The following is a 23,316-nucleotide window of genomic DNA, read 5'->3' on the forward strand; positions in this document are numbered from 1 at the left end:
TGCAGTAATGAAAATGTGTGTTTCTGTATTGATTCTGTATTTATTTCAAAGAGCATTAGAATATTTAAATATAAATATATATTTGATATAAAAAGGTAATAATACATAATAATAAATAATCTCTCTTAGGGCAACCCATTTGTTAAAAAGTCGAGTGACAAAGTCCTTAATCGTCTTTATTTGTTCTTTTCCTTCATTCTCTCCATACTCTTTGATTATGTCTTTTAAAGTTTTACATTCAATTTAAGCAGAAATCATGAAAAACCAGAGTTTTTCTGTTTTAAATAAGCCCAGGTGAAGATCAACTGATTGTTTGAACAGTTCCTCGTTTTAACAGGAAGTGAAATGAGAGAAAGTAAAATGACTAACATGATCGGGAAATCACTTTAAAATGTTGAATTGGATTAAAACCAGGAAGGGCCTTTCTGCAGTCTAGCCATTGGGAGTCATGTGAAAAAGCAGGTTTGATAATAAATGTATTATTACAGTGTTTATATTACAGTGTTTTAACACGTGAGTAGGTTTTATTTTGGATTTCCCATGATTCCCACCTGAAACGTGTGCTTTAAACACAACTCTTAGGTTATACCCTGACCTGTTGGCAACAGGATGATTCTACTTTGTTGATGATCAACTCAGAGTAGATAGCCACACCTACTTGCTTTTCTCTGAGCGACATTATATTGCTGCATTACAGCTTTAAAAGGCAGGGTGACTCCTTCCTCATTAGCTACACTCCGACAAACCCTCTCCACACACACTTCTCTACTCAGTTCCCCAACAACACATGGAAATGGAGGACCAAATGGAAAGCCAGAAGAGAAGAGGAATTAGCCAAGAAGACTTGATCTGTAAGAAAAAACAACTTTTTCCTTGCTTTTTCTTTTTCTCCTGAGCTGTTATTTTACATTGAACTTTTTGTTCAAAGTAAAAATTGTGTTAAAATTGAATTAATATCAAAAACTAGGTTTTTAGCGGCTTAGGTCAACTGTTTGTTTAACCCTGAGCAACAGGTTGAATGAGCATTGAGTCATTAAGAGGTCAGTTTAGTGTCTTACATCAGTCATCATAGGTTTGCGGGAGCTCACCTGTGTAGGTGGAAGGCAGCCAGAGCGTCCAGAGCAGAGTAAACCTGCATCGTCATAGAGACAGTAATCACATGTCACCAAGATAAGGAGTCCCTTAAGCATGTGACTTTGAGTGTTTGTGTGCGTGTCTCCTGTCATTTGTATAAGTCGGTGTGTGTGTGTGTGTGTTTGTGTATCCGTGCTCTGTGAGGTAACAAGGAATAGGAGGACTTAGGCTTTTGTGTAAATGTTCCTTAATTTGTTCCCTAAACTGTTTGTTTTAATATGAGAGTTTTGTTTCCATCTAATTGTTTTTCCAAGTCTTTGTTTTGGCCTACCTGTTGGACAGGATCATGTTGCATGGCTGGCTGTGTACACATCATTTACATGTACTTTCAAGCAGGGGACACAATACATAAAGATGGTGAAACGATAATGAGAAATATTATTTGTGAATCTGAATGAAAGTTTTCCATTGGACCATCCATCAGATGTTGGCGGCTTTTAAAAATTTAAATAATATATACAGATGTAACGACGGTCGGCACATCATTCTCATGACTCCTCACTCTCGTTTCCCAATCAGTGCCACTAAATGTTCCAGATCATGTGCAAAAGTGGAAGTGAATTTGCAAAGCTGTCAAAGGGCAACAGTGTTCCCTTTCAGATCAGTGCAACTATTATATTTCCACTATTTTGTTAACCCGGAAACAGGGTTCTTGTGGTCGGGAAAAGAACGATGTTTTTAACAGAAAGGAAATGATAACCACAGCGATAAAGGAAATGAAAGTAGGACAGATGCAATTCAGCTGCTGCCTTTTGCAAACAGGAAATATATATTTATTGTGGTCTGTAGTGGCAGTGTAATACGGCTGCGTACTCAGGAGAAATCAAATGTCAGTGTGAAGAGGAAAAACTGATTCACAGTTATTCACAGACCTTTCCCTCAGCCAAAGACTTAACATTTTCCTGTTTGCTCTGCGTGCGAGTCTCTGTGAGCTTCTTTGTGTGAAAACTGCCTGTGTATTTGCGTGTCTCCCGGTGGCTTCACATTACACATCCAGTTCATCAAAACTGGTTTCTGATCCCTGACCATCTCTTTTCTCTCTCCTCCTCCAGCTGAGCGGACAGGCACCCTGGGATGCATTGGTTGGTTCATTGTCATCCTCTCTGGCATGTTCACCCTTCTTCTCTTCCCCTTCACCGTCTGGTTTTGCCTGAAGGTGAGTGAACTCAGTAAATGACCACAGTCGGGTGAAGAGAGCAAATCCCCGTTTGAATGTGAACAAGAACTGAGCTTGTGTTGTGTTGTTTGTTGGTGTGTCACAGATCGTTCAGGAGTACGAACGTGCTGTCATCTTCAGGCTGGGACGCATCACAGACAGGAAGGCTAAAGGACCAGGTACAGAAACAGCTTTGATTTCTATATAACTAACTGACAATAGGGGATATGATTAGTGATATGCAGCAAACAGCAATAATATTAACTCTTATTTCCTGCAGGCATCTTCTTTGTTTTGCCCTGCACTGATTCCTTTGTGAAGGTGGATCTACGAACAATCTCATTTGACATCCCACCCCAAGAGGTAGGGCTGGTGCAGACAACAACACAAAACTGCCTGTCAGTGTGTGTGTGTGTGTGTGTGTGTGTGTGTGTGATGTCCCAATTAAACAGTGGGACGTATTTAAGAGGAGAGATGACAAAAGCTGTGCAATACAAGGGATGAAACGCAGTGTAAATCAAACTTGACAGGTCTCACGCATCAAGCAATTCATTTGAACCCCCCCCCCCCCCTCCCTATCATCTACAAACAAGCCGCTGAACTAACAGGTCATTTTATAAAAGGGGGCTGTCGCAGGCAAACATCTCTCTGCCCATTTGAGTGAAAGCTCAAATGAGCAAACAATTACTCATTCTACTTATTTCTAAGATGTTGTCAAAAGAATGCATATGGGTCATATTTCTTGACCGTAATAGAATAATAACTTTTTTTCTAAAGTCTAAACAATCTGAATAGATGAACCTAAAAGTTGATCAGAGAGGACGATGGTAATCATAACACAAAAATATTTCTTCTCAAGGAAAAAACACAAGGACTGCTCTCAGATTTTTTCCTTCTCAGCCCCGGAATGATGGAAACACAACATATAAATTAACATACTAAGTAACTTCAAACCCAAAATCACATTGAATCTTTACTGTTGAACTCGACTTTAATTAAATCTAATTTAATTCGATTTGTGCATCGAATCGTCCCTCTTTCTGGATCTTTAAAATCCAATCACTCATATTGTTCGGTGCAATTACCAACTGACGGTGAGTTGTAAACCTTCGCATACTTGGGATAAGAACAATTCAATAATGACATCAAATGTCATTATTAAAACAAAAGACAAGCTCAAACATAAAGTGAAACTAGGAAGGACACTTGGCTCATTAGGGATAGAATATACAAAATTGTAATATATGATTAATCACCAAAAGGTAAATGATTGAGAATGTGTTAATTATCTACGCAATTAAAGCAACACAAGCACACTGATTAAACTCTGTACTGTACTATAATTTGGTCTCTGATTACTAGAAATCATACTGTAAAAGATATCATAAAAAGCATCATGGATTGATCTCCTTCGTCTTCTCCGAAAGAGTCTACATTTTCCTTCACACTGCTAACTAACAAACAAATGCAGATGACAACATAGCCTCCATGGTGGAGGTATAACCTCAGGATGTGAACACACACAGAAACTGTACTGTATTTTCTATTCCAGATCTTGACCAAGGACTCAGTTACAGTTAGCGTGGATGGAGTTGTGTACTTCCGGGTCAAAGACCCCATCGCCTCCGTGGCCAACGTGTCGAACGCTGACTTTTCCACCCGTCTGCTGGCACAGACCACCCTCAGAAATGTTCTGGGGACGAAGAACCTGTCAGAGGTCTTGTCTGACCGTGAGATCATCGCCCACACCATGCAGGTACAGAAAACCAGACCTGTTTCAAGATAGGAAGTAAAGCTCAGATTCAGGTGTAACCTCTGTCTCTTTTTGCAGTCCAGCCTGGATGAAGCCACAGACCCCTGGGGCATCAAGGTGGAGCGTGTGGAGATTAAAGATGTGAAGCTGCCAGTTCAGCTGCAGAGAGCCATGGCTGCTGAGGCAGAGGCAACACGAGAGGCCAGAGCCAAGGTCAGGACAGTTGCCATCATACATGGAGGACAAACAAAAAAACAATGGGCCCTCTTAGTTGGAATTATGTGAAGAAACTTTTCATCCTAATGTTTCCTCCTTGCGCTACCTACAGGTGATATCAGCCGAGGGTGAGATGAATGCATCGCGTGCCCTGAAGGAGGCGTCCCTCGTGATTGCAGAGTCTCCGTCAGCGCTGCAGCTTCGCTACCTGCAGACTCTCAGCACCATCGCAGCAGAGAAGAACTCCACCATCATCTTCCCTCTGCCCATGGATATGATTTCACACTTCATGCGGAAGTGATTTCTCCGAGATGATTCAATCTGCTGGTCCTCGATCTATATTGTTGAGTCACTGACTGCAGCTGCGAGCAGTAGCTGCCAAGTTTAAGCTGTTATCAAATGGTCAAATTTTATTTGTAACTGATCATGAAAACACATTTATGGTTTTTTATAGTCAAGCTGTGACGAGGCCGAGCCTGCTTGTTAATGTGATCTGGATTCAATACAGAGTATTCAGCATAGTTTACATGTCTTCTTTTGAAGGAAATGAGTATTATATTTCCTTAAATTATATAATAAATACTGTGTCTATATTATACAGTATGATGTGATGTTAATCAACTGCTAAATGTAACCATGCAAATAAATTGAATAACCTGTCTTTGACTCTCCGTCTGCCAATTGTCTTGACATCAGATCCATTTCAAAGTTAGTGGTGGTGTTTCTAACAGTGGTGGAGGAAGCACTGAAACATTCTCTAGACGTGAAAATACAAATTAATCGTCAAAAATGCACTTAGTAAAATAACCAGATTAACTTGTTTTATTTGAGAAGAAATTGAGTAATTGATTTTAAATATATTTTAGCATTAAAAGTAAAAGTAATAATTTACTGAGGCCACTGTGTGTTAATGCAGGAATAGTACACTGAAGATTACCAAATAACTAAAGAATGCTTCAGGTGATGCTCCTGAAAACACTTATATTGTCACATTGATTATTCGAAAGGGTATTGTTTTTATTTGGTTACCATCAGATATATATAAAACTCTGAGTGGACCAGTTCCCCTCTTGTTATTGATTACTTTAAAAAAAAATAGAAAACACCCTCAGAAAATACAGATATTTACTGTAGTGGAGTAAAAGTGAAAAACACCTAAATATAAATCTACTTAAGTAAAGTCCAGATACACATAAAAGTTACAGTAACAGAGTAAATATACAGTATTGCACCACTGGTTGCTGAGGAGCCGGGAGAGTTTCATGAATCGGTGGGTGGTCAGCTGCAGGTAACATTTGTTTGGAATTAGTTGGTCCAGTGATGAAATGGTGGTCAGGATTTAAAAAATGAAAGGAATTGAAAACATGAAAGGTTAGAAGAATTCGTAAAAATGAACAAACATGAACACAAATATTCAGTAATGTAAAAAGCTTTATACGCACAGTATTTGTTGTGTTTTGTGGAGTCTTGTAGCTGAATATTATTGTTGGATATAAATGAAAGAAGAAAAAAATGGCTGGTTGAACTGAGGTCATCTGAAACTAGACTCTGACACCAGTCCTGAACACACACTATTGCATGTGCTGTTATCTAAGACCCACACTTCAGATTATATATGTTGAAGTCAAACAACGGAACAAGAGAAAGGGAGGGCAGGGTTTATCCTTAAATAACACCTCACATTCATTTTCTTAAATATTTTTAATACTGTGTTCTCCCCCAGAAAGTACAAATAAAATCACCAACATACTGTGAGTACATTACATGTCAAAGTATCTCATTCCTCGTCCTCTGCGCCTCCTACCGCTGCGCTACATTGTTAACATGTCGACCATCACAAATGCAGGGAGGTAAAAGAAGAGAGAGGGAGAGCGAGAAACAGCGAAGACAGAAGAAACATGCTTCTATTACTTTGTTGGTGCACTAAGACGCAAATCAGGTTGTAAATGTATTTACATTCAAACGATACAATCAGTGCCTGAACAAATTCAGCATATGTTGTTGTAATCCTCAAGGGGTAATTGTATATAGTTTACGTGGTGCTGAGGTTGACAAGCTATGGAAACATTTGCTAAAACAGCATATATATATATAAACATGGGTGCTGAGACGTTGGATAAATTACCCATGATTCTTGAGGGGTGGCTCAACCAATTGCTACATATTAAATGCTACAGTGGTCGGACGAGAGGCCCTTCTGTATGAAACAAAATCAGACGAGTGACTTTCTAAAAAACGCAGTCATTACATTGCTGACATTCAGAGTGAGACGCAGATGTCCACAGGACACATTGAAGGGTCGTTACAATACCGGGACACCGTTCGAAAATCTGAGTCCATTCAGAGGTGAAATATTAATCTGAAATTAATTATTATCTTTGATTCTGTCGTTTGTAAAGACTAGATTTGAAGCATCCTTGTAGACTGTGTTTATGTTTTTGACCTGAAGTGACCTTTGTAGGTGAATTACAATCCTAAACATCTGACAACAAGGAGTGGTGTATTCTTACAACTACTCGTTACACAAAGACATTCTCTAAATCGTCAGTGTCGGTACAAAGCCACTGAGAACTGAGATACGTTTCTCAAATCATTCGCTGTCCTAGACATTCTTTTATTTAAGAGCGTTTTAACCCTGTGTATGTATCGTACAAAAAATCTTGAAGATCGATGAAAAGAACATTTTAGTTTTTTACGTTTTCATGACCATCAAAAGTGCTGGTATAAGCATTTTAAAGATCAACTTAGAAGTCTTCTACGGACAATTCTGTCAACCCAAAGAAATTCCTTTACATGCTGGTAAAAGTTTACATTTACTCAGCCTGTAATTGAACCGAAAAACTGACCAGGGGGGCTGCAAGGAGTTTCAAGGCCTTAGGCAGACCTCCATATTGCCCCCCCCCCCCCCCCCATGCATCTACTTAACAATATAACAATAGTCACTAAGTGTAACCCATGCCCCCATTAGAATTATTTTTGCAGACTAACCTTCCTCCCTCCTCATCGGCCGTGTGTTTTTACAGCAGCTCATTTTCTTGTCGACCTAACAGTTTTAGACTTGCGTGCTAACATGTGCATCACTGAGATCACATGTAGCACTATAGTATTGTCAGAGTTGACTTCTTAAAAGCTAGATGAGACGTTAGGACCCTGAGGGTAAGTTAGTCTATAGAGTATAGTACAAGGAGGCAGCAATAACACACTGTATGCTATAAAATTATTCTCAGTTTTGTATACACCAAAGGTTGGTTTCTCTGTTGTATATCATATAAGTGGAAAATCATCCCGGGAAATATCTTGAGTATGATGTTCTGTAGGGAAGCTATACAAAAGAAAATAATTGAAAGTATTTCTAATCTAAATTTAGAAAAAAATTCCCTGAACGATATATTCTTGCACAACAAGAATGCAGTGCAGTTTGCAAAAGTTTACAACAAAACAATCCAAGATTGACATGGGAGGACGTGTTAACCATGGGTTATGAGGAAGTTGATAAAGGTTCAGAAAGGCCTACGCTATTCTAATACGTCACAGAGGTAAACAGAGGGTTAACCTGTATTTCTATTTTAAATGTACATAGCTTATAGAGTCATAACATATCATAACACAGTCCCCTGAACATCACTTGTGAAAAATGTGTCCTATCTCTCATAGGTGATATCTTCAGAGGTACAAACACCGTTCATTTCCTTCAAGCCTCAAGCTTAATAAATAGACGGCTCACAGCAATAATAAAGTTCACGTTAAGACTGGAAGACTTTCACAGGACATGCTTGCTTAAAGTAGCAAAATACATGTAAGAAATAAATAAGATATAAACATCACATTATAAAGAAATCCACAACAAGCTTTAACTTAGTCTTTCCTTCAATGGGTTCCCCATTCGCTTTGAGCTCTTCAGTATCTGTGTTGTTGTTGTTGTTCAGACTGCACATTCCCACAGAGGTCAATATAAAATGGCAGGTGTATCATTTTTACAAGTTGACCTGAGGGATCATGACAAGTGAAGAGTAGCTCATGTAGGAAGACCTGACAAGGTTTTAAGAGACTTTGAATGCAAAGTTGCAGGTGTTTTGCAGGTAAAATGGCTGGGGTTCCAGGGAGTGTGAGTCCCACACGTGTAAAATATCAGCACTGAACTAATTACAAAATGTTAAATACACCTCAAGGAGGCTGAGAGATATTATCCACTCAGATTTACAAACCAATTCTTTACGTAAAGTCCTTCATGAAGTAAAGTTTTGCTTGTTCTCTGCTGGTGAGACGGCAGGACCAAGTATAAGGCGCTTTGTTGGGGATTTTTCCAAATGAAAAACAGAGTTTGTGACGCAGAAGTACAATTCATCATTCAACAGAACCGACTCTGAGACACTAATCCCAAAGAGGAGGAATACATCTTCTCTTACAAAGGATGTGGCCGTGCTTCTAACACCCTGGCCTGTTGGGTTAAGGTCTTAAGAGTGTGCTACTTTCCCTCTGTTTCTGTCTACGTGGGACTCGTGACTATCCATGCAGGATTTAACACTATCTGCATCACTATCATACAGTATATACAGTCCAAACTCCAGGACTCTGTGTTAATAAATGGTGGGACAAAGGACTGAGCTGCAGTTACTGGCATCATTTTTCTTACTAACGCTAATATACATGTTCTCTGTGTATAACATGGATGCCTGACAGATTGATGCTGCCTGTACAATCTGTCCAGGTTGACCTGTAAAGACTGGGGATCACATTCTGTCTTTTTGTCCAACATGTTCTAAAACTCCATTCACATTCAGAAAAACAGGAGGAGAATGAAAGAAATGAAAGAGGAGAAAGACGGGAGTTTATCTTGCAGCTAAGTTGCAGCGGCTGGCCGACCCTCTGTGTGTGGGCGTGGCTGGGCCCGGGGAGTAATTTTGATTGCTCGCTGCCCTGTGAGTGGGTGTGGCTGGTCCCGGGGAGAGGTTTTGATTGGTGGCGACCCTGTGGGAAGGGGAGAAGTACTGAACTTGCTTGGGACAGCCGTGACAGTGTGTGGGGGAGTCGCACCCTGCTACAGGTGAGGAGGAAAAGAACGGGGATGAGGGGACAGGGGAGGTAGAGAAGGAGCGGTGCAGTGGGGAGGAGGCGGGGGACATGAGGGGACTGGTCTGGAGGCGCCACAGGAGCTCCTCATTGTTCATGCTCAGACGCTTCTTCTCTGTGCTCTCCTTCTCGACAGAGTCATGGAGGTTGGCGTTTTCCTCTGATAGTTGCCTGCAGAGAAGACAGCACAGTGGAAGCTAATGTTAGAATATGAGATGATAGAGATAACAGTGTTAAGTAGAAAGACAGTAGAAGACACTCAGTAGAGCCGAGCCACAATTTTCTTCCGACATTGGTAAAAGTCATTTCGTTTTTGTAGAATCACCCTGACAAACCACCCAGCAAACCAACCAACCTACCAAACAACCAACCAACGAACCAACCAAACAACCAACCAACCAAACACACAACCAACCAACCAACCAACCAACCAACCAACCAACCAAACACACAACCAACCAACCAACAAACCAAACAACCAACCAACCAACCAACCAACCAACCAACCAAACAAACAAACAACCAACCAACCAAACAACCAACCAACCAAACACACAACCAACCAACCAACAAACCAAACAACCAACCAACCAACCAACCAACCAAACACACAACCAACCAACCAACAGACCAACCAAAACAACAACAACCAACCAACCAACCAACCAAACACACAACCAACCAACCAACCAAACAACCAACCAACCAAACACACAACCAACCAACCAAACACACAACCAACCAACCAAACAACCAACCAACCAACCAACCAACCAACCAACCAACCAACCAACCAACCAAACACACAACCAACCAAACAACCAACCAACCAACCAACCAACCAACCAAACAAACAACCAACCAAACACACAACCAACCAACCAACCAAATAACCAACCAACCAACCAACCAACCAACCAACCAACCAACCAACCAAACAACCCACCAACCAACCAACCAACCAACCAACCAACCAAACATTCAACCAACCAACCAACCAACCAACCAAACATCCAACCAACCAACCACCCATCCAACCAAACAACCCACCAATCAGGCAAACAAGCAACCACACACCCACTCACCCAATCAACCAACCAACCAAACAAGCACCCAGACATCCAACTAACCAATCAGCCATCAACCAAAAACCCACCCACCACACCAACCAACCAATCAACGGACAGGGGTGATAAAGTAACCTCTTTGCTAATGATCACGATGATGACTGTGTGCACCTTACCTGGACATGACCAGGTTCATATCAATACGAGTCTTCATATCTTCATTCTGCTGCTGCAGAACCTGGACCTTCTCCTCCAGGAACACGTTCTTCTGAGCCTGCTCAAATGTAAAACACAACCACAACGCAATATTTCCTTAACCGGGCACATTGACCACGATGCATCCAGACTAGAGATCGCATGTGTGTTTACTGTATGCTGAGATGGCTTATTGGAGCCTACCACTTTCTCCAGGTCGGAGATCTTCTTCTCCTGCTGGTGTATCTGCTGGTTCTTCATTTCTACGATCTCCTTCAAGCTCTTCAGATCTTTCTCAATGTGCTGGTACGGAGCTAAAGCGTCCTGATACAGAAACAGAAAGGACAGACAGAGCATGAGTGACACGGTCAGGATTGTTGGTTAAATTCCCAATTGGACCATTTATAATATATAAAAAATACAGATTTTTACTCCATTTCCAACTGATTTCTTGAGACATGCTTGAAGTCATGTTTGTACAGAAATGTAGTTGGGTTGTTAGTTTGAATTCTCCGGAAACTAAATCAGAGGAGTCAAAAGGTTGAGAATAAACTTGAAATTTTCAAATTCAAGTTAAACTTATAGATAGGTCTTTGAAGAGATTGGGCCAATAACCCTGGCAGCTCACAAAGCAGTCAGTCGCTTCTCTTCCTTTGACTTTATTGTTTTATTGTTTTGTTCCTCCTCTCATTTTCTTCTTATTTTTCGCCCAAATACTATCGCACTACAATAACTGTATTCTATTGTGTTTGTGTTATAGATAAACTTACAACGATTTGTTCATCCGTACTCCTCCTCAGAGCGTCTTCAAAACGTTTGGCTTTGTCCCTCAGACTCTGATTTTGAAACGTGAGAGTATCCACTTGATCCTGAAAAAGAGCACACAGGCAAACACACACACACACACACACAAACACACAGTTAGTGTGTACAATTAAAACACAAAACATGAAGTTGTGTTTTTGTTAAATCGGACCTGCAGAGAAAGCCTGAGTTTTTCAAAATCCTCCTCGAGAAGCATCTTCTGTTGCTCATGAGCTTTCCTCAAGTCTGAACACAGATTCAGAAAAACATAATAAATGAGAGGTGAGGTTGTTTCTAGCAGTGCTGGTGTCACATTGTGTTATTTAAATTAGATCTAAAATTCTACCTCTCATGGTACGGGCGTGCTCCTCATGCAGTGTTGCCATGGTGATGTTATGCAAGTCTCTGAGCTCCTGAACGGTGGCCTGGTGATGGACTGCCATTTCCTCCACCTGACACACACAAACGCACACACACACACACCTTTAATAACTGCTCAGATTTCACGTGAAAAAATCAGATCTCTTGAAAAACACATATCTCCCATGATCCCCCTCTCTCACCTGCTCCTGTTGATGAGTCCTAAGCTCCACCATCTCTGAGCAATGCTCGGCCTTCAGGTGTTCAGCCTCTGCTGAGTGACCCTTTCGGAGCCCCTCCTCCACAGCAGCCAGCTCCGCCTCCTGCTGCAGCTGCAGCTCCTGCAGCTCTCGCTCAAACGCCACCTCCAACGCCATCTTCTCCCGATAGAGCCGCTCCCATCGCACTGAGTTGGATGCTGTGGACAAAGGAGAATGTTTATTATACTAATAATATAAAGATTTGTTTCAACTTGTTAAAACTTTCAAATATCTATTTGGGAGGATTCCATGTGTGTCTTTCACACCATATAGGCAAAAACTAAATTCAGCTGCTTACATTTCAGAGCACTGTCTCACTGTCACCCTGTCTCACTGTCACACTGTCACACTGTCACGGCTCACTGGGACACTTAACTACAACAGGACCACTGTTCATGTTGTAGGAGCTTTTTCTACCAATCACATTGGCAGCTGTTTCCTGATTTTGACAGATTTGGAGTTTTCATATGTGGCTCTTACTTACCCATTTCCTCTCTGATCCCTTGCATTTCCATGGACAGTTTCCTTTCATTTTCCTCTGTGGTTTTATTCTGAAAATGTGGAATAAAACAGCATTTTATAACGTGCTTAGTGCAGGATCTGAGTACCACTCATACGAATAGTATCTAGTAAATCTACGGATGTAAATGAAGAAATGGCTATTTGTAATGCAATAATACAAAATGAAAAGGAAATGGACTTTTGGAGCCATGTGCAGAAACAAACCATAGATGAGCCAGCAGGAAAAACAAAACCTTTTACTATTCATGTTTAATCCCTACTAATACAATAAAATCTCTTAGCTTTAAACTTACTATCTTAAAAAAGCAGCTTAAAAATGTAAGTGTCTTTACTCAGCCCTTGTAACTTTGGTGAGTGTCTGACAGTCGCAGTTTAAATTGCCAGAAAAAGTCACAGCAAGTTCAAGAGCAATGATGAACTGTGGATCAGTTAAAAAGACTTCAAGGTCGTTAAAAATTTTAGTATATCAAAAATTCTAGAGTCGGTTGGAGTAATTGATCCAGCGGCGGTTGAGCTACTTAATGGCTCAGACACAAAGTCCAACAGATTTAATCACCACGTGTGGCTGCAGAGGGCGCTGTTGCTCAGTAAAGGTTACCAGAGTATAATTATGTGTTTGTGTATAATTGTGTGTAGAGATTATTTTATGAAGACCTCAGTAGACCAGATCCTGAAATGCTCTTAACTTCACCTCAAGTCCACCAGCTGTACTGTTGCTGTTGTGTGTGACTGAGGCCAGCAGAGGGAGCTCAAACCTTCTCACACGGGCCTCCATTACAACAATATCTTCTCTTACAACTGCACTGTGGTCAAGTGACTGCAGCGGTCAGACTGTGGCAATAACCATAAACAAGACAGACTGTCCCTCAGCAGTCTGGGAGCAGTATAACAGGGCCTGAACGATTGGGCACAGAGAGCCGCTCGGTGACACACTGAACTCTGGAGAACCCCTCAGTTTCAATCACTCTCACGCATTGCGCTGCTCACTGACCATGCTCACCTCATGGTGTTAAATACTCATGTGGTCTTGAGTTCCTGTGTGTGTGCGTGTGTATGTGTGTGTGTGTTTAATGTAGAGGATATAGCCTTAATGATGATGATGATGGTGGTGATGATGATAGTTTGTGCTTTTCACTAAGGATTGATATACTATTTCAGGTAAGTACATATATAAAGAATTACGAATTATTTAAGAATTTGAATAATACAATTTATTTTTACATCTATAGTTCAGATGCAGCTGTGTCATTATAGTCGGTTACCTTGAGGCAGTAATGCTGAGTGGTGATGATGAAGGCTTCTAGACCTAAGGAAGTCTTCCTCAGTTCGTCTCTCAGAGTTCTCAGCTGCCTCTCCTGCTGTTCACAGCGTCCCTGCAGCCTCTGAACCTGAGTGACACAGAATTTAAAGAAAAAAGACTAAAATAAAACAGAAAAGGACAAAAGAAAGCTCCCAAGCTATGCTGCAGATTTTCTCAACGACTCACCTCCTCCCTTTGCTCCTCTTTGTCCCTCTCCTCCGCCTGCCTTTCCTTCTCTTTCTGCTGGGCCTCCTCTTTCTCCCTCTGCAGGCTTTCCTGCTGTTCCTGCTGCAGCCTCAGGGGGGCCACGCGGCGAGGGGACCCCGGGGGAGCAGACCCTCGCACCGCTGCTGCGGGCCGCTGCCCAGACTGGACTGCAGGGAATGAAAAAAACAACCACAGGACATTATAAACAAGCACAATTATCCCACACGTGTTTTACGAGGAAAATCAAGGTCAATACATATAATATAAAAATATTATGTCACTAATTAGCTGCGTGCTAATTCCGAAATCCAACTATGCCAAGCTGTATCCATCTGCAATAACGGAATTGATGAGTATTAAATCCGAGGAGATTTGACCTGACCTATTGCTAATGACTGTGTTCACATGACAAACGATAGTAAGTTAATTGAATCTTTCTACAGAGGAAGCCTCGGGGTAATTCCCAGTCTGCTGCTTGTCATGATGGACGACCTCATCTCTCAAGTAATGATTGAGCTGCAGCGTCCACACATATGCATGTCTGGGTTTATTGTTTACACTGCGTTTCTGCAAAAATGTTAAACAATGCTTAATGTACTAACGACGGCTGTGATTCAAAGGCCAGGCACACATGAACACGTGAAGGCCATTTCTCCTTGGAGGGTTGGGGGGTGGGTCACTATTAAGCTGCAGTTGACATACAGGCAGATTGATTAACCACTTATGTGAGTCACCTTGTCATGTGGTGTGCACACGTACGAGCCGGTGGCCAAACACACGGCATCACCTCAGCTTTATTTGAATAGACACAATTCGCACAAATCTTTTAAATCATCCCAATGTAAACACAGACGCACAAGAGAGACTACAAGGGAACGTGGCTGTCTGGGCACGCGACAAATAAAAACCGCTGCAGCCCCGCGTCACCTGCCTGGCCGTCTCATTCCGGCTCAGTGAAGCATGGGCGGCAAGGGTTTCCATGACAACGGGAGGCAAGGCTTGGGGTGCGGGGTCCAAAGTAATGACTGAGAGACCGGGGGTGGTGGTGGTGGGGGGGGGGGGGGGGGGGCTGTGGTGGGGTAAAACGGGGAGGGAGGGGATTGGTCTGGGGGTCACGAGGTAAATGAGAGAAGAGTTGCAGTGTGGGGGTGGGGGGTGGGGGGGGAGAGTCGAGGAGACCTGAGGCGTGCTGAATGATGATAATGGTGATGGAGCTAACGGTGTGAAGTGTGTGTGGGCGAACAAAACCTGAAACAAGGGGATGTTCCTCTCTGTGCCGAGAGACAATGAAAGAACTACACATGAAAAAGGCGAAAGATGAGTTTCTAAAAATACGGAGGAGAAAGTGCAAATGTCTCCGTGTTACATCTTCGTCAGGATTCCCCGTCTCTAAAGGGCCTGCCAGAAATCGTTAGTAAAGGACGTCTAGCTCTTCGGCGGGGACACACACACACACACACACAAACACAAACGCACACACACAATTTCTCAAACACTCTTTGAAATCGGTCGACTCTACCTGAGAAATTAGAGAATATTGTGAATACCAAATGAGTTTATGTGAGAGAATCGGAGGCAGGGGGGTTTAACTCTGGGTTTGATGGAAGCAGAATAACGATGTGAGAAACTATGAGAAAAGGTGAAGGCAGACCCTGTGGGCTGCAGAGACTCCTGTGTGTCCATGTGTATTTTTAGGCCAAGGAGAATTTTAGTTTCATGTCAACACACTGTCATTTTGATGACACGCTGTCCGGAGCCGCGTCAACGTGTCAACATCTGAAGTTAACTGGTTAAATTAGGTTCAGGAGCAGGGCCACACCTCTAATCACCTGTCAAGCCGACACATGCCCGGTCAACACGATTCGTTTGTCTCAGACTCTTCAACCCTCCCTCTCCGCTCATCCTGTCAGCCCTCTACCTCATCCCTCCTTTTACCTTCATGCCTCCCCTCATCCCTTCATGCTCGTTCCCTCATCCCTTCATCCTTCTTCCCTTGTGCCTTGATCCTCCTTCCTTCATCCTCCTTCCTTCATCCTACCACTTCATTCTGTCACCACTCAACCTCATCCCCCCTTTTTTCTTCATCCCTAGCCTAATTTTTCCTGCACCCTCCTTCCCTCCTCCCTTCATTCTCCTTCCCTCATCCCTCATCCCTCATTCCTTCAGGCTCCTTCCCTCATCCCTTCATCCTCATTCCCTTGTTCCTTCATCCTCCTTCCTTCATCCCTCCACTTCATTCTGTCACCCCTCAATCTCATCCCCCCTTTTTTCTTCATCCCTAGCCTAGTGTTTCCTGCACCCTCCTTCCCTCATCCCCTCATTCTCCTTCCCTCATCGCTACCCTCATTCCTTCACCCTCCTTTCCGCATCCATTCATTCTTCTCTGCATCTATTCACCCTTCCAAATTTCCCTACCTTCATTGCTTCATCCTCCTTCCCTCGTCCCTTCATCTGTCTTCCCTCATTCCTAACCGCATCCCTTCATCCTCTCTTCCCTTCCTCCCTCATCCCTTCTTATTCAGTTGGGTGCATACGTCTTGCATGTCTTATTCTAGGTACTGTCCACGTGAAATGATGCCTGAGACAGAACCCCCACAATGAGTCTCCCTCCGCTCGGTCACCCGAACCTCTTCACTCAATGGCCATTGAATTTCCGTCAACATCAAATGCAAACATTTTGTTAAAAAACACCCATATTGTTGGGGATTGGTCCTAGTGAACTGTAAATCATCATAAACAAGAGAAAAGCTATAAAGCTGAGAAACATCTTATGACTGTGTGTGGGAGGAGACAAGGAGCCATAAAGACAAAGTAAGGAGAAGTGTTGAGCAGTAACGGCAGTGAGTATAAAAACAGAGGTGTAGCCTGAGGAGATGTGTGTCAACTCTGCGAGGGAAGATGGGGAGACCCTCTGCAATCCTATACGAAAATAATTTACCAGTGCAGAGCCTGAAGGAAGGAAAGTTCAGACTGCAGAGATCAAATCCCAGCATAGAATAAAGTGCTAGCCATCACGAATTTCTGCTTGAAGCTGTGTTCGGCCCAGCACCACAAAGTTCTGAGATGGATGCGAAACCACTTCTGGGGTGTGTAGAGAGTGAGAACAGCTCATAAGAAATATGAAGTTATAGAAGAACGATTTGGGAGGAGGCGATTGGAAAGGAGAGGTAGGAGTCACAGAGAGGGGACGAACATGATCCTGACATTTCTCGTTAATAACCTTGGACTCAACTCAGCACATTAAGGGAGCATTTCAAGGGACTTTGGGAGCACCAGGAAAAACAGACCCTACATGGAACCAAACCGAACGCCCACATGACATCGATACACATAATTCAAACAAATCTCTTACTTTGAAAGTGATTTTACAAGTACAAACTGTGAATAAACGTGAATAACCTTTTGATTTATTTGTTTCGCTCTAAATTTGCATCGTCCTTGTTGTGTAGAGGTGAATCAAGAAAGCATCAGTAACTTTATGATACACTCTAAAGGTGAACTCACCTGGGGACTGAGGTTTGGGAGGAACCACTGCGAGCCTCTTCGGGGAGGACGGGAGAGAACGCGTGACCTCCGAACTCCGCTGGAACTCCTTCCTGCCAACTGTCAGAGGACGAAGATACAACCGATCAATGTGTGTCATGTGACGTTCTTAAATCAGAAAGAAGCACACGAGGACATCTGACTGACAAAGCACATGCAGGTGTCCGAACTTCACATAACATTCAAACAAGCGTCCTCACACAAGCATCAAGATCCGTCCCCATCCTCTCCTCACTCTCTCTCTCTTTTCTTTTTCATTTCTTTGCTGATTTTCCTCCCTCCCAACTTTTTCAATCTTTCTGTTATACCCTCCTGCTTTCATCTTCAGCTATCTCCCCCCCCCCTGCTGCGTAGTATAACAAGGCCCCATGGGACTCTGGGTCAAAGAGAAGCCGAGCGTGTACTCTAGCAGACGTGCCCATCTTCTCCTTGCTACCTGTGTCACACTTTAAAGCAAAAACAGACTCTCAGAATCTCAAACTCTGAATATTTATTTTGAAATATCATTTCTGAGCTCTTGCATACTTCTCATGTGTCGCGTTAAATCTGCCGCAGACGCGTGGTGAGGCGTGTGGGCGTAGAGAAAACTTGCTGGGCTTGAAACATTATACATGAGGAATGATGAGAAGTGGGGAGGACAAAAACAGATGATAGTGAATGAGGAAGTGGATTTGGGCAGCTTAGCGGGGAATCAGTTGTGAAGCAGGGGAGAGAGGAGGAGAGAGGCCTTGAAAGGAAACTAATTAGACCTGTTTTGGGAGCGAAGCCTCTGATCCTGAACAAATCCCTGTTTAACCCCGGAGGGAGAGTTCAGGCACGCACAAACACTGTGTGCGAGTGAGTTTCTCAGTGTGTGTGTGTGTGTGCGTGTGTTCACTGCTCAGGTGTCGCTGTACAAGATAGTGGGTCTACAGGGATGCTAGCAGCTCTGTGAGGATGTATGGGCAGAGCAGTCCTCTGAGACTTTTTGCTGCAGTCCGACTGACAAACCATGAACCGTATATAAAGATGCACAACAGGAAAGCTCAAGTGAAGCCAATCATCCTAATTTCCCCCTTGTGGCGGGATACAGTACAGGTCATAAGCCCTGCCTCCTCTCTGTTAGTGGGTGGGACATGGACCACACAAAAAAATGTCAGCACGTCGACCACTGTTACGGAGATCGATCATCATGCCACCAGTGTGAGTGTGTGATGGTAAAGGAAGTTCTTGGCTGAAACTTTCAGGGGCTCATCAGAACTGTCCTTCACTGTCATTCACTGATAAGGTGTGTGTGTGTGTGTGTGTATGTGTGTGTTTAATGGGATGTATGAGTGTGTACTGTGACAGAGAGACAAGAGTAGAATAAACAGTTGGGTCTGTACATGACTCTCTGGCTGACAGGGACACCTCAGGTATTTCTTCATGATTTTAAAGATAACTGGATTATGGGTTGTTTATTAAATCCGTCACTGTACATGTTTAAAGACGGATGTTAATTGTGAGTGAGGTGAGATACTACAGGGCTTCTTCAGGTGTCAACCTCAATGTCTGAAAATACAACCGTGATAGAGAAGCATCACTGACCGTGAGCTTCCTCTGAACAGTTCTTAGCGGCACATGGGACAACATATTAAATGTGTGGTGTTTAGTCTTTAATTGTATAGTTTACCATGTAGCATTAAAAGCTACAAAAGATTGTGTTACAGTCATAATGAACAGGAGTGCCACGGAATAAACTCACACTATGAAGCGAGAAACCACCCCGGCATATATCTAATGTGCGAATTTTCCCAAATGACTTCGAACAACTCCAGAGAGCAAGAGCTGTGCTTAATGAGATGCTACACTGCATAAGGAAGCAGAAAATAGTGGAAAAGTAAAAGTGCTGGATTTAATGAAATAAGTTTTACAAGTTTTACCTACAATAAATGCATCATTGCAAACACCAGCATTTGAGAAATCTCTCTCAAATTTCTCTTTCACATGCACAGAACTCAAATTTGCATGTGAATAATGTTCCTGTAAAGATTTCTACTTTATGTCCAATTAGAAATTATAAATATTCAGAATATTTTTCAGAAACAAATTGTTTCCCTTGCCAAAGCACAAATGTGTAACCCTGCTGACCTCCAGGGGAGCCTCGAGGCTGGGCAGGCAGGTAGCGCCGGGGCAGAGCCGGGGTGGAGGGGGGCTGGAGACTGTGGCTGCGGCCCGGCGCCCCTCGCTGGTGATCAGCTGACGGAGGGCTGGTGGTCACTCTGTGAAGAGGAGGCTCCTCACTCACACTCAGACCTGAAACACACAGAAGCAGATGAAGAATTTTGATTACCTGTTCATTCATTTTCATGAAGGAATGTTCGGTTATCGTTCAGGTTTTCTATATCTCATATATATCACATAATTGCCGTCTCTTTCTCCCTCGGAGGATCACATACTGGTTTTTCTTCGATCTGATAGGTTGTGTTATGTCTGAATCAAGGTTCACTGGACTGAGAAATGGTTTGTAAGCTCTGGGTCTAACTGCTGCTGCTCCTAATCTTCTTTCCTTTAACCTGCACACACACGCACAGACTGGCGCACACACACACACGCTACAGAAACATTCCAATGCTTCCACATGAGCACGTCCATCCATCTATTATCTATACCGCTTATCCTTTGAGGGTCACAGGGGGAGCTGGAGCCAAACCCCGCTGGTATTAGAGAAGAGGCGGGGTCCAACCTGGGCAGGTGGCCAGCGTACTGCAGGGCTGACATATAGAGACAAACAACTCACTCACACCTTCACACCTATAGTCAATTTAGAGTCTCACATTAATCTAACCTCAATCTGCATGTCTTTGGACTGTGGGAGGAAACAGGAGTACTAACAGAAAAACCCACTCAGAAGCAGGGAGAACATGCAAACTCCAGACAGAAAGACAAACGCAACATTACAGTCCCTCATGACAGTCACTCAGCCTGGCCTGTAATGCTATCTAACAACCGACTGATGGATGGTTGATGTAGTCTCACACATAGCGTATATCCTGCTCATCTTTCCAATCCCCAAACAGCAATGAAACAAACGTTTGCCTGCCCTTCACCTCCTTCTAGTTTCACTGACACTACGAATGAATGCAAACACACTTTCTTCGACATGGACTACATTCCTTCGATTCTTTTTCGATTCCTCAGAAATTGCCCTCCCCAGTTTGTTCTCCGGTGCTGCCATGTAGTCCACACTAAGGATACCAATCTAGCTTTTTCTTATAGCAAACTACTAACTCTGGCTCTGGTTGTTTGTGATTGACATATTTAATTTAGCATGTCACAAGCGTATGATTCATATAGTGAAATATGTACCATCAAAATCATGTTGATCTTTTAATTAAAGGCAAAAACAAAATTTTGCTTTAAAATATATAAAAAGTGGGAGGCAGATGTCGAGCTACTAACCCTGCAGCCAGTGGATGATTCATTCTTTCACCTGAGGCAATGTACACAACCACACTGCAATGACAACACTGTACCACATCTGTAAAGTACTACTGCTATGTACTGTGCAGGTTCGGAATTTACTCCAGATAATCCTAAATGTAAACTGAAAATGAGTTCACAAGTGACAGTTACATAATAAAATCTACATATAGATACAAATGCCGTCTAGCACACACAACGATACCGGCGGCTATTTTCTCTCTGTCTGTACATGTTCTGTACATCACCGCACATTTGCTGCATGTCACATTCTCAAAGCTTCATTAGCTGTCCCTCAGCAGCTCGAGGTGCTGATCAGTGAGGCTGTTTACTGTGCCTCCTCCTCATTAACCAGTCAAGGGCATGTGCAGAGTGTCCACTCCTCAGATATGATCTAGGACACAGCACTGCTGTTACTGAGCTCTGGATCTATGGCTGTCAACATCCACAAGCTAAAGTCTTGAAATGATACACAGATTAAATAAACCTATGTTTAAATTGAAGGAGCAGAATTATTTGGCTTTAAGCGCAAATGCTTTGCTCAGTAGTCTGATTGACACAGAGCAATTGACTGGTTGATATGAACAGATACATGTTTGTAGTCATAGGTCAAATATGTATGATCAAATTCCCAGAGAGCAGTTCAGAGAGAGGAAGAGCTAGGGATGACGTCGGCCAGTCGGAGAAAGAAAGCAGAGGAATAAAAATGATCGAATATGAGAGAGTGAAATTCGCTGGCTTAGACAAAGAGAAGAAAAGAGATGCACTTCATTAATGGTGAGAGCAAGCTGATGTGCGTCACTGATTGGCAAAATGTCAGCCAATGATGAATATCCGAGCGTGGATGGCAGAGGGGAGGCTGCAAGAGATCATGAGGACATGGCGAGCCAGGATGGGGGGAATAAACGGATGGTGCAGCAGAGAAGACATCAGAAATCTCTGCATATTGAGAAGCTGTATGGCAAATACCAGAGATATTAGAAAAGGGACAGTGAGCATGAGGAGAGCGAGAACAAAAGAGCAGTTACATAGCTCAGTGGGAGGCCGAGTTAATGGAGCAGCTCGCCCCTTAAAGCAAAACTAATGCCAGGAGGATAATGCTGACTCAGCGTTTAGTGCAACTGCAGATAGCATCCAGTCGCACCGTATGTGTGTGTGTGTGCCCACACTCAGGCTTTTAAGCTACAGTCCATTCACAGAGAAAAATGTATTTATACGTTCTTACATTAAGCCTTTAGTCTTTAAATTGTGTTGTATTAAAATGGATATTTGGGATATTTAGGGGATCATTGATGGTAGTTTTGATGTTGAGGAATGGGGACGTTTTATTATCATCACTTTTTTTTTTTTTTTTTACATTTTATGAATATTTCCATGTTTGAAGGAGAGGTGGAGAGCGGGTTGTTCACCAATGTCCAGGTTTTCGGTTTGATACCCGGTCCATATCGGGGCTGGTTTTAGACATACTATTGGACAACCTTTACCAAAATAATGAATTTATACACATGAAGAATATAGGTTAGACACTGATTATAGTTCGTTTTGGGTTGTAATCCCAATTCAGCCAGTTTGATTAGAGAACGTGTTCTCACAGACAGACGTCAGCTTCATTCAACACTTCTCAGTACAGACGACAGTGTGTGTAATTAAGCCTGAAGAGTCTATAATTTGTTCTGCTCATTAATCGTTGCTTCCTGTCATTTGTTCAAAGCTGGCTCAAAATGTCTGATGCTCTTCATATCAGAATATATATTGCTATGATCACAGTTTATGAACACATCACATTGTCAGGGTTTAAACACTCAAAAAATATGAAAATACAAATGAAACACCAGAAACATGCAGCTTCATCTGCATCAAATAGCAGAGGATGAAATATGATGAGAGCCAGATCATGTGTCAAAATGCAAGACATATTTGTGCTTTGTAAAAACCTATATTATTCACAATAAAACTCTGAAATAACCTGAAAATCAATGTCACTGAAAAATGGATACAACAATAAATTACATCTTTACGTTTTATCTGAACTAACAAAACTTCATAACATGTGTCAAACGCTGCATTTACAGACTTCTTGTTCAAAGCAGCGCAATTATGTAAAGTACTCAACTGTGCCTCTGCATTGATATGTGTGACAGTCAAGGTTAAAGCTGCATACATACAGCAGGAACTGTAATGGTCCTGCAGAGATAACATCAGGGTTGTGGACTGACAGATAGATTAGGTGATAACTGTGGAGCTGACAGCAGCAGCCACAGGGTCCCTCTCCCTTGCCAGGACCCAGA

At 42.6% G+C, this 23,316-nt stretch overlaps 2 protein-coding genes across 2 annotated transcripts in view; one reads left to right on the forward strand and one right to left on the reverse strand.

The window, feature by feature from the left end:
• The first annotated feature begins 692 nt into the window (after window positions 1-692).
• Window positions 693-4,920, forward strand: stoml3b (stomatin (EPB72)-like 3b). The gene is made up of 7 exons (XM_062406873.1): window positions 693-851; window positions 2,187-2,290; window positions 2,397-2,469; window positions 2,571-2,653; window positions 3,843-4,046; window positions 4,122-4,256; window positions 4,372-4,920. The coding sequence occupies exons 1-7, from the start codon at window positions 788-790 to the stop codon at window positions 4,558-4,560; spliced, it is 852 nt and encodes a 283-aa protein (XP_062262857.1). The 5' UTR covers window positions 693-787; the 3' UTR covers window positions 4,561-4,920.
• A 452-nt stretch (window positions 4,921-5,372) lies between these two features.
• The window catches only part of mtus2a (microtubule associated tumor suppressor candidate 2a), a 44,793-nt gene continuing 26,849 nt past the window's right edge, over window positions 5,373-23,316 (reverse strand). Inside the window, exons 5-16 of the mRNA XM_062406547.1 lie at window positions 19,697-19,861; window positions 17,549-17,647; window positions 14,024-14,211; window positions 13,800-13,925; window positions 12,500-12,566; window positions 11,959-12,173; window positions 11,742-11,847; window positions 11,568-11,641; window positions 11,362-11,460; window positions 10,796-10,915; window positions 10,573-10,670; window positions 5,373-9,500 (exon numbers count right to left, since the gene is read on the reverse strand). Of these exons, the coding sequence (XP_062262531.1) occupies window positions 9,089-9,500; window positions 10,573-10,670; window positions 10,796-10,915; window positions 11,362-11,460; window positions 11,568-11,641; window positions 11,742-11,847; window positions 11,959-12,173; window positions 12,500-12,566; window positions 13,800-13,925; window positions 14,024-14,211; window positions 17,549-17,647; window positions 19,697-19,861 (1,769 nt within the window). The 3' untranslated portion in view covers window positions 5,373-9,088. The remainder of the gene's footprint in view (window positions 9,501-10,572; window positions 10,671-10,795; window positions 10,916-11,361; window positions 11,461-11,567; window positions 11,642-11,741; window positions 11,848-11,958; window positions 12,174-12,499; window positions 12,567-13,799; window positions 13,926-14,023; window positions 14,212-17,548; window positions 17,648-19,696; window positions 19,862-23,316) is intronic.

Source organism: Platichthys flesus, chromosome 15 (assembly GCF_949316205.1).
Source record: "Platichthys flesus chromosome 15, fPlaFle2.1, whole genome shotgun sequence".
Lineage (NCBI taxonomy): Eukaryota > Metazoa > Chordata > Actinopteri > Pleuronectiformes > Pleuronectidae > Platichthys > Platichthys flesus.

What these genes read in the sequence shown, in the direction of transcription:
- stoml3b (XM_062406873.1), top strand. Translation starts at nt 788, where the DNA reads ATGGAAATGGAGGACCAAATGGAAAGCCAGAAGAGAAGAGGAATTAGC. An exon ending in TAGCCAAGAAGACTTGATCT is followed by an intron (nt 852 to 2,186) that starts GTAAGAAAAAAC and finishes CTCCTCCTCCAG; the next exon opens with CTGAGCGGACAGGCACCCTG. An exon ending in TTGACATCCCACCCCAAGAG is followed by an intron (nt 2,654 to 3,842) that starts GTAGGGCTGGTG and finishes TTTCTATTCCAG; the next exon opens with ATCTTGACCAAGGACTCAGT.